This window comes from Pleurodeles waltl, chromosome 5, assembly GCF_031143425.1.
Source record: "Pleurodeles waltl isolate 20211129_DDA chromosome 5, aPleWal1.hap1.20221129, whole genome shotgun sequence".
In the NCBI taxonomy this organism is placed as follows: Eukaryota; Metazoa; Chordata; class Amphibia; order Caudata; family Salamandridae; genus Pleurodeles; species Pleurodeles waltl.
In genome coordinates this window covers 756,399,505-756,411,507 of record NC_090444.1, presented here as the reverse complement: position 1 = coordinate 756,411,507, position 12,003 = coordinate 756,399,505, and the positions used below count along the sequence as shown (strand labels likewise).

General features: G+C 43.6%; 1 protein-coding gene across 2 annotated transcripts in view; it reads left to right on the top strand.

The window, feature by feature from the left end:
- Positions 1–12,003, top strand: part of SYNE1 (spectrin repeat containing nuclear envelope protein 1) — a 1,478,055-nt gene that overhangs the window by 1,183,603 nt on the left and 282,449 nt on the right. For both annotated transcript variants that reach the window (XM_069234720.1, XM_069234721.1), the window contains one exon: positions 10,599–10,781. In XM_069234720.1, the coding sequence (XP_069090821.1) occupies positions 10,599–10,781 (183 nt within the window). The remainder of the gene's footprint in view (positions 1–10,598; positions 10,782–12,003) is intronic.

Here is a 12,003-nt window from a genome sequence, read left to right as displayed (position 1 = left end):
ATGACAGGGTGGGGAGCACACCTCAATCAACACAGCATCCAAGGACAATGGGACGTACATCAAAGAAAGTTTCATATAAATCACCTAGAATTGTTAGCAGTATTTCTAGCGTTGAAAGCATTCCAACCAATGATAACCCACAAATACATTCTTGTCAAAACAGACAACATGACGACAATGTATTATTTAAACAAACAGGGGGGAACGCACTCGACACAGTTGTGTCTCCTAACACAAAAAATATGGCATTGGGCAATTCACAACCACATTCGCCTAATAGCACAGTTTATTCCAGGGATCCAGAACCAGCTAGCAGACAATCTCTCTCGGGATCACCAACAGGTCCACAAATGGGAAATTCACCCCCAAATCCTGAACACTTACTTCCAAATTTGGGGAACACCTCAAATAGATCTATTTGCAACAAAAGAAAACGCAAAATGCCAAAACTTCGCATCCAGGTACCCACACCGGCAATCTCAAGGCAATGCTCTATGGATGAATTGGTCAGGGATATTTGCGTACGCTTTTCCCCCTCTCCCTCTCCTTCCATATCTAGTAAACAGATTGAGTCAAAACAAACTCAAACTCATACTAATAGCACCAACATGGGCAAGACAACCTTGGTATACCACACTACTAGACCTGTCAGTAGTACCTCTTGTCAAACTACCCAACAGGCCAGATCTGTTAACACAACACAAACAACAGATCAGGCATCCAAACCCAGCATCGCTGAATCTAGCAATTTGGCTCCTGAAATCCTAGAATTTGGACACTTAAACCTCACACAAGAGTGTATGGTGGTCATAAAACAAGCTAGAAGACCATCCACTAGACACTGCTATGCAAGTAAATGGAAAAGATTTGTTTGTTACTGCCATAATAATCAAGTCCAACCATTGCATGCATCTCCAAAAGATGTAGTAGGATATTTACTACATTTACAAAAATCAAATCTAGCTTTCTCTTCCATAAAAATACATCTCGCAGCAATATCTGCTTACCTGCAGATTACTCATTCAACTTCCCTATTTAGAATACCTGTCATTAAAGCGTTTATGGAGGGCCTAAAGAGAATTATACCACCAAGGACACCACCTGTTCCTTCATGGAACCTCAACATTGTCTTGACAAGGCTCATGGGTCCACCTTTCGAACCCATGCATTCTTGTGAAATGCAATACTTAACGTGGAAAGTTGCATTTCTCATTGCCATCACATCTCTAAGAAGAGTAAGTGAAATACAGGCGTTTACCATACAAGAACCATTTATTCAAATACACAAAAATAAGGTAGTTCTAAGAACAAATCCAAAATTCTTACCAAAGGTTATCTCACCGTTCCACTTAAACCAAACAGTGGAATTACCAGTGTTCTTCCCACAGCCAGATTCAATAGCTGAAAGAGCACTACATACATTAAACATCAAGAGAGCGCTAATGTACTACATTGACAGGACAAAAGAAATTAGGAAGACAAAACAACTATTTATTGCCTTCCAAAAACCTCATACAGGAAATCCAATTTCAAAACAAGGTAGCGCCAGATGGATAGTAAAGTGCATCCAAACCTGCTATCTTAAAGCAAAGAGAGAACTGCCTATTACACCAAAGGCACACTCAACCAGAAAGAAAGGTGCTACTATGGCCTTTCTAGGAAATATTCCAATGACCAAAATTTGTAAGGCAGCAACATGGTCTACGCCTCATACATTTACTAAACACTACTGTGTAGATGTGTTATCTGCACAACAGGCCACAGTAGGTCAAGCCGTACTAAGAACTTTATTTCAAACTACTTCCACTCCTACAGGCTGAACCACCGCTTTTGGGGAGATAACTGCTTACTAGTCTATGCACAGCATGTGTATCTGCAGCTACACATGCCACTGAACGGAAAATGTCACTTACCCAGTGTACATCTGTTCTTGGCATTAGTCGCTGCAGATTCACATGCGCCCACCCTCCTCCCCGGGAGCCTGTAGCCGTTTAGAAGTAGATCTTGAACATTTGTACATTTGTAAATATATTACATTAAACCTTCATTTTGTACATACGTATTTATTCCATTGCATGGTCACTATTATTAGCATACACAACTCCTACCTCACCCTCTGCGGGGAAAACAATCTAAGATGGAGTCGACGCCCATGCGCAATGGAACCGAAGTGGGAGGAGTCCCTTGGTCTCGTGACTCGAAAAGACTTCTTCGAAGAAAAACAACTTGTAACACTCCGACCCAACACCAGACGGCGGACTATGCACAACATGTGAATCTGCAGCGACTAATGCCACGAACAGATGTACACTGGGTAAGTGACATTTTCCTTCTCCTGTGGGTTTTCCCTTCCAAATAATGACAGTGTTTGTGACTTTCCAACTTACTTAGGTCTAAGGAAATGGCCTTTTGTGTAGTCACCCCAAGTCTTTCGACTTAAGCAGCTGTTTTTTTTTACCCTGAGAGTGCACTGAGGCCTGCTAATCAGACCTCAGTGCCAGTGCCTTGATCCTAAAGTATATGTCTAAATGACTGTACCCAATTGGAAATGGCTAATCTGACTGTAAGTCCCTAGTATATGGTAACCTGATACCCAGGGCATGTAAGTGAGAGGAGTACCCCAGGACGTGCAGCACTGGTTGTGCCACCCTGAAGGTCCCCCCAAGTAAAACGAGTCCCTCAGTCTGCCACTGCAGACTGGCAGAGCAGTTGTGCACTGCTAGCCCGACCTTGCCATTGAAAGCAATGGCAAAGCCAGTACGTCCTCTGTACATCTGTGTACGTCACCGTTCTGGCAGTCCTACCAAGTCCTCAGTCAGGGTGCAATGTATAACAAGGCAGTACATGTAGTTTTACATGTCCTGACAGTAAAAACTCGAACACACCATTTGTACTGTGGAAAGACTTGGTCACCCAATTCGTGAGTACAGGATGACACCTGACCCTTCAGCTGTGTTAACGCCTTAATGGTGTGACCAAAGTCACCACTCTATGGTGTCAAACAACTCATTACATTAAGCCCGACTTGTATTTCAAGTCGAAATTAATAGAACTTGTTTTGAGCATGAATCTTTTATGGATTCACATGCTGTGCATTATTCTGCCAGCTAGTGGTTGGTTCTGGAATTTTCTACTATTTCACCAATTTTTTAGTCCGTCTTTCTTTTCTCCTTTTGTTTGTTGATGGGCGTTGACGGAACCTCCATTTGGTGTCCCCTTGTGACGTCATTGTACTTCCTCCAGATGTTTCCACCTAAGTTCGCCATTGGGTCTAGATGTTTTTGCAGAGACGTCTCCAACACGAGGGAAAACTTTGAAGAATTGTCAAAAAACTTTTGCAAGCACTTTTTCAACGTAAGAGAACATTATTGACAGGGAGCGGACAAAAGATGAAGTAAGGGCGATCACATATTTATTTCTTTTCCTCAAGGGATTGCTGAGAATGCCCAGATTGCCCCCCCCACATGAGCCACAATGGAGAAGACACCGTTTCAATTCTGCTAGAATTGTCAGCATAAATACGCTCAGAAAAATAAGCATCCGGTATGTAATCTCTGTCTTCCTGTCGACCACGGAGTGAAGATTGTAACACCTGCTCCGTGTTTTCACCGAAGATACTGAAGATGGGAGCAAGGCAAAGAATGGCTCATCACACTGCAAGGCCAAAACACAGCACCACCCCTTGGAGATCTGGGCCTTTCTAGTGATGACAAGACTGTTGCAGAAGGAGCTGAAGGAGAAACTTCAGAGGGTGATCGGGAGATTATCGAGGTCGAAGAAGAAGCATCAAAGAAGAGCTGAAAGGAGGTAATAGAGCCCATAACCTCCACACAGACACCCAAGTTGAAAAAATAAGACTAACAGACAAAAAAGGGAGGTCGGTGTTGAAATGCTCACCATCTGCAGGTACTTCCCATTAAAGGGAGTCCCACGGAGCCCTCGAGGGCATTCCCAGTGGAGAGAAAACTCAGAAAAAACATGCTTCGTCAAAGGACAAAAAGGCAAACAACTCTTTGTCGCTAAAGGGCCACAATTCACAAATTATATGTTGAAGCTCCAGCCTGAGCAGACAACAAAGAAAACTTTGAAGAGAAAGCACTCGATGACCAGTCCCAGAGAGAGGGCTGTTGAAACTGAGAAAAAGAATAAAGGGCTTGAGGCCAAAAATGGCTGCGCTGCTCAGAAAAAGGAGTTTGAAGGCAGTCTAAAAGGATTCAGGATCCCAGAGAAGACTTCAAACAACAAAGGACATTTCTGAGGTAGAAGTGGAGGAAATTCGTCCTCCACTCACACCTGAGCCTCGAGAAAAGGAGGAAGAACTCTTTTATGATGAGAAAGATGAACAAGCAATTTATCAGCATTCAGAGGAAGGTGAATATATTGATATTGAATCTCAAGGGGAAGATTTGGAGGGGGATTCTCCTGAGGAAGTAGAGACTTATCCATCCAAACCCTCGCCCCAGAGGATTGTAATGTATAACATACTGATTAAAAATTCAGCTGACAAGTTTAACATTCAACTAGAGAAGGTTAAACCCCAGTCATACTTCCAAGTCAGGCAAGAAACCAACATCTGCCTGTAGGAAGCTGGGTTCTGGTTGCAGTAACCCCCTCTTTTTGCCTGTTTTTTTGATGCAACTTTGACTGAAGTGCACTGTGTTCCTGCTAAGTGCCAAGGTTCCTTTCCCAAAGAAAGACACTTGGTCACTTGATCCCCAAGTCTCTTTAGGACCTCTGAAAGTCCCTAGTAATTGGCACCACTGGTACCGAGGGCATGGGTACTGGAGAGGGCCCCTAAGAGCTGCAGCACAACTTGTGCCAATCTAAGGGGTCCAGCACCATTCATATGCAAACTGCAATTGCAGGCTTTTGGAAAAGATGCTCCCAAAAAGTAAAACCACGACAGGCACACACTTGTGTGCCATACCCCCTAAACACTGCTTATAATATTTGTAAGTCACCCCTACATTCTTAGACTTAGTACAAAAAGGATAGAGCCATCAAGAAGGGCACCAGCACCCACATGGAACCTAAATTTAGTTCTTACACAACTCATATGAAAACCTTTTGAGCTGTTACACAAAGCTACTTTACTGATGCTAACTTTAAGGACCACTTTCTTAAAGGTTAGTGAATGTTAGTGATTTACAGGCACTCATAATACAAGATCCCTATTTTCAAATTCACAAGGACAGAATTGTCATGAGAACAGATCCACAGTTCATACCAAAGATGGTTTCACAGTTTCACATTAATCAATCTATTCAAATTCCAAGTTTCTTTCAGAATTCAGAGAAAACCGCTGGAAGACCGTTGCACATATTGGACGCTCAACGCTCCTTTATGTGTTCCATTGAAAGGCAAAAACCTTTCAGGAAAACTCAGCAATTGTTTGTATCATTTTCAAAAAGCTACTTGGGAAGACCAGTTACAAAGATCACAATTGCAAGATGCATTGTGCAAATAATTCAGTTATGTCACTTCTATGCAGGAGAAACATTAACAGTAGCACCTTGAGCACAGTCCACATGGAAAATAGAGTAACCATTGCTTTTCTGTCAAATACTTCATTACAGGAAATCTGCATGACAGCAACATGGTTATCAACACATTTTTGCATTGATATTTAGATGAACAATGAAGCTCAAGTTGGACAAAGGGTGCTAAAACATCTTTTTACAAGTCAATGCCCATCTTCAACCTAGTCACCACAGGAATAAAAAATGCTATAAAACTCAATGCACAGCATGTGATTCCAGAAAAGATTCATGCCGCAAAATGTAAAGCTTCTACCTGTAGGTGTAGTTTTGCAGCTTGAAGAATTTTCGGGAGTCCTTTGAAGGCAGATGGTAACACTAGGGGGTTGAACTGACCTATTGTTTAGGCAGACAGGCTGGCACGGGGAGCAGAGAGGGGAAACCAGGTGCCAAACCAGTTTCCCTAGGGGCTTGTAGTCCTGAGGTAGTGACATCTCAGGAGTGGGCCAGGGAGGACTGAACACTGAGAAAGTTCAGCCATCTCAGGAGTGAGCAGAATGATGCATCCTGGGATAGACAGATTCCACACTCCACAGGAAGTGGTCACTAGGTGGGAGGGAACCTGACAACCCTTTGGTTACAACCACATCCTGCCCTGGGGGCATTTTCTGAGCATAAAAGTGCACCTGGGACCCAAACCTCAGATCTCTACAGGCTAGAAGAAGGACCGAAGGAGGACTGTCCCGCTGCAGAAATGGGCCAACAAAGAACAGCTGCACTGAAGAGGACGGCACCAGGTGGCTAGCAAAGAAAGGAACTGTGCCTGCCATGTTCTGCTCAAAAGAGAAGCTGTCTTCAGAGCGCAGCAGAGACAAGAGATTCTAAAGGCCAGCTGTCTGGCCTCCTGTTTGCAGCACAGGGGCTCAGCAGCTAAATAAGTCTGCTGGAGCAAATTGGTAGCCCAAGGTCTTCAAGCCACTACCAATGCCGCCATGCAGTGTTAAAGACCAAGAGTCGACGTACAGAGTTGCATTCGAGTCCACTAGCCAAGGAGTGCTGTCGGAGAGTTGCTGAGACCCTCCGAGGTGGGTTACTGACCCAGAAAGGATTGGCCTGTGACCACCATACCATGTGACTGGCAATCCAGTGGCAACCGGTCTGTGAACAGACTGTAGAGGTCTACGTGGGACATCAACCCTGTGGCCAGGACCTCCTCATCATCTTCATGGACCGAGGAATCCCTGCAGGACGTCTCCCGTCAACTGTATTACATCCACGACAGTGGTTCCCAACCTTTTGACTTCTGTGACCCCCAATTCACCATTGCTGGAACCCAGGGACCCTCTCTGAATTATTATTGGAATCTGGGGACCCCCACTGTTTCATTACAGAACGCTGGATACCTAATCTGTTAATATTATTTCATTTTCTAAGCATTCGCGGACCCCCTGAAGAGGCTTAGCAGACCCCCAGGGGTCCCCGGACCACAGGTTGGGAACCATTGATCCACGACATCAGTGAAGCATCTTCAGCATCATTCTTCACTTCCATCGGGACCACTCCATAGGAATCCATTGCAATATGGATAAAGTGCCTGGAACTGCTTGAAGACTGCTTCTTCTGTGGAAGTAACTGTTTCTAAGGAACTTGCTGGTCCACTTGACTTTCCCCCGTCTGAGTTAGTTACCCCATGTATCTCTAGTGGACCGCATTGATACTTAGCCAGGTTTTTCTTGAAAAGGATTCTAAGTGTGAAATTTGTTGAACTTGCCAAAGCTTGTTTGTGGCTGAGTGAAAATGCTTTAATTTATTTTTACTTGCAAAATCCATATCTCCGGAACTCTCTGGTGGATGTTTTTCGTTCTAGTGTCTAAAATCTTGTAAAAAATTCAGTCTATTTTTATAAATTTGTGTTGGATTTCTTGAGTATAGTCCTGTTTAAATGCTTTACACTAGTTCTTCTATGTAAGCCTTGCTGACCAGTGCCACAGCTATCCAGGATTAGCTGAGGAACCTACTGGACCTAAGTGGGTTGGTAAGTGATGAGGTTGCACAAACACCCCATAAAATACACCCCATTCCCTCACAATTAGGAAATCGTTTATTCTTTTTATTGGTATATTAGGACATCTTTGCCATATAAAGATGTTTTGTCATCCCAGTCTCAGCTCATCTTTCACAACAGATCAATGCATCATGATGAATCCAGCATGGTATGAGCTCCCACACTTGGACAATTTAATACAGTATAAAGGAAATCTTTGTCTAGTAACCCTTTGTTGTAGAAAGCCACTTCACATTACTGCATTTACCCTGACATTGGCCCTCTGTGGTTCATAAAATAATCATACCTAAGTGAATATCCTAGGGCCAAAGCCCATTTTGTGTGGGATTGCAAACATTCTGTTGAATCAAAAGCCTTCACAACAATTAACAACAAAATTGCCATTAGCTTATCAGGCCATCCCAATGTGTCTATTCAGTTGTGTAGCCTACAGTTTCATTCAGGGAATCTCGGGTGTACTAACCTTTCAAGCACTCCATTTAAATGTTGGGCAATAACTTTGAATAGTACATTCGTTAGTTACTTTTAAAAATCTTTTTTTTAGCTTTTATAACATGAAGCTAATGAAAGGGATGATTTGGGTTATACACAGAACTGCATAGGATGCCAAATATGTGAAAGTGATGGGGGTGGAAAGGACTACAGGGTCCAACGAGGTATCAATCTAGGGGTAAGCATGCATCCCAGTTGTGGATCCACGGACCTAAACATCATTTCTACATTCCTTTTGACACTTTAAGAATGTTTACATATCTCTGGCTCAGGTCATAGTCACATTTCATGCCTTTGTTCCCCTGCTGGGCCAGGTTAGTTACTCTGCTGCCCTACAGCAGAATCAAAGACATGCCAACACAATAGAGCTATTAACAGTGATTTTCCAGTTCCTAGGAAAAGGAGGAATAGGGAGGAGATCTACATCTGTTAAATCACATTGTACTACTACACCTAGGCTGCAACAGCCCAGTCCCATAGAAACAAAGGATAAAAGGCTGACATCTGGAGCCAATCAGAGGAGGGGCTCGGTTTTGAAGATTTTGTGGGAAGAGATCAGACACCAGTGTCAGCAAGGGTCAGGGTTGAGACTTTCAAGGAAACTCTTTTCAGAGACAACTGGAAATGCCTCAGAATGCTGTGTAGGAGGGTTGGGGCAGGAGTGGAGTTATCATGTGCCACCCTAGGAATCGCCAAGGATGCCTGGATTATTGAACTTTCCGTTTTATTTAAAAAACACCTGCACAAAGGAGAGACAGATGAGAAGACACTGGACCTGGGAACAATAATGGTGAAAGAATGCCTACCTGGAAGGAAAAGCCACTTAATGCCACTGCAAAGATGGATTGAAAGACTTTAACTCCAGCTGACCCTAAGACCAGGACAGGTGTCTCGAGGGCATGTAGCAGGTGCCTCCCGGTGCCTTTAGGGGCCAGAACTGTTGGGGGAATGGACTTAATGGGGGTCCTGGAGGGTTCTCCCTGTGACTTATATGGACTGGATATGCAGCTGGGTGACCCCCATTTGACACACGCTGACACAGAGGTTCCGTGGTAGACGGCCAAAGCCATGGGGCATGGGAATTATGGCAGGGAGGGTCTTCTACTTGTAAGCAGTAGAGTGGCGGTGCAGGATGCCCCACAAGCAGGAGAGAGCGCCAGGAGCCCAAGCAATGGACAGACCTGACATAGAGAGCCATAAGACCAAGCTTCTACAGGATGCTTCGCATTAGAGGCCAGAAGACCTAAAAAATGCCCCTGGTGGCTAGAGCTGGCCACAAGGAGCAAAGTGAGCCCAAGAACAGCCAAATAGGCCCTATGGGCTGGAGATTCACTGCTGCCCCCCATGGGAACTGTGCAGTGAACAAAGTTTGTAGTGCTTTGCACATCTTCAAGTTAAACACCCTGGGGAGGGCCAAGCCACAGGAGTAGGCACAACCTCTGTCATTAAAATGTTGGTGATGAGGGGGTGGGACTTGGTCCCCTCCTCCCCCCCTTATAAGCCAGCCTTGCTTATGGGGACCTCATCCACCAGGGCCCAATGTGAAGGATGATACAAGGCCAAACTTACAGGGCATATTGCTGCCCCCCTGCCCTTGTTTTGGGAACCTTGCAGGCACACCCAGCAAAACAGTTCCCATTGTGGAAATCACAACCCTGCACGGAGAGTGTGCCAGAACCAGTGTGCAGCATAGAGAGGTACTGCATGTGGGTCGAAGGCAATGGCTGTGTGGGCATTATCCACCTTATCCCATATAGTCCCCATCCTCATGGAGCACAGCCACTATGCACAGTGATCCCAACCATTGGGACATATGTTCATTGGAAACAAATACGTATAGTCAAGCCAGATGAGCACATATCATTATTGGCTCTTTGTTGTGCCACAAGGACTGTATTTATTGACAGTTCTTATGTTTCTTGTAGGTTGCTTCCTGTTTGTGCAGTCCTTGGGAAGACCTTGTTTTAATCACTCGGATGGGCCAAAACCTCGACTTGTTGATCCTCACCATTTCATACAGTGCTGGGCTCTATGAAATCCTGAAAACCTATTTGTCTGGTTTCCAATTAACATTTGTCTCAGTGGATGGGATTACTGAACATGTTGTCTGCGCTCCTTGTAGTTGACTTCTTGGTTCTCTATTTTTAATTTACACTGCGTCATTACTAGGAGCACCTTCTATTGTTTTGAACTGTATTGTGTCATGTGTTTATGATTTGTGAACATCATAAAATGTCATACATATTGTTTGTGTTTGCATCACATTTATTGTGTTTAGAGAGCAGGGTGACATATATTGGAGTCCCTTGCTGATCCTCTGTATAATGTCTGAATGATTCCTAGGGGAATATTGTTTTTCTCTGTGTCTGTAAGATAAGCAGTGGTGCTAACAGATGGGCTTTTGAGAGTTGTTGTGGCTTTAAATCATTAAAATATACATACAAACTCTTAAAAGCCCTATTCTTTATTGTTACAGCATTAAATGTTCATTAAATCACAATGTTGTACATTCATAAAAAAAATCTTATATGGAAGGCCCTGTTAATATCATTGTTTTTCTGCAGGATGTGCGTAAGGATCTAGCTGCAGTGAAGGATTCCCTTTTTGTTCTTCATGAGCTGGGAGAGCAGCTGAAGCAGCAGGTGGACTCGTCCGCAGGTGCAGCTATGCAGTCTGATCACTTATCGATGAGCCAACGCTTAGCGGTCATGGAGCAAGCTCTTAGCAGGCAACAGACAATGTTACAGGTACCATAAATCCAGTTACTGTGTAATAACTACTGCTTTCATGAACAGTAGTTAATTGAAGAAATTAGTATTTGTAAGTGTACCTGTAAGTATAGTGGTTGATTCCCATTGGCTGCTACAGGAGAGTGTACCAAATATCCATTCTCTATGTTGCGCATACCTGTTAGCTACTGGGATTTGATGAAGAAGCTCGGGTATTCTGGCCCTGACTTTCATATAAAAAATAATATATCCCATCGACCATATTTTATCAAGGAAGAACAAAGAAAATGTCGGTTTATGTATAAATCATATAATTTTCCACATACCTTCAATCCCAGCACTTACTACATAGACATTAAAGGCATCAAAATCAAATACAAACCTTCTGAGATAAGAACTGTGAACAGTCATATTAGCTGCAATTCATATATTGTTTTTGAAATCACACTCCTCCACCAAAGGTAGTGCATTCATTTGTGAACTGTAAAATAAAATAGTGCAGTGGCAGAATTATCCCATGCTGCATCACGAAAACCATAGGCACCCATTGGTAAATTAGCATGTTCAATTTGATGGCTGGGTGATCTTGGAGCACCTGCCTTGAACAGGGGCAGAGAGGGAGACTAGCCTGTGGGTTGAAGGTCCTGCTGCATTCAACTGTGTCGGGTGCAAGACAGGAGACCTCAGCCATCCTTTTCTGACAAAGGGGTCATGTACAGGTTTGTTGAACTTCAGAGCATTTCAGTGAGCACAGACTCAGAGATCTGTTACTGCATTCTGAAAGGTGAATCAAGTGCAGTTGTTTTAGCTTGTAGCTTTGAACATTATCAGGACAGGGTGGTTAAAATGGGGACTCTGGAAAATGTAGTCATGGGTGTCCTGCAGTAATGCTTTATGCTAAATTTAAATATATACAACTAATTCTGGGGGTGTGAAAAGGAAGTTTGACATGGTGAAATAGAGAACTAAAACTTCTTGTACTTGTTTTGAGAACTTGGGTAGTACTCTAGTCTGGATGGTGGTGCTGGATGCCTCTTAAACCTCTGGGTAATCTAATGCTTAGGCTAGGCGGTGAGGAGCAGACTTCATATTAAATTAAATGCAATGAAGGGGGTGATGGGAGGGATGTTTATAGACAATGCGGAGTTTAACTTAATGTTATTTGAGAATTGGAACTAGTTGTGGTTGTACGGGAAGCTCATAAAAATATCTTGACTTGCTGCCTGTGCTGAATGTCTCC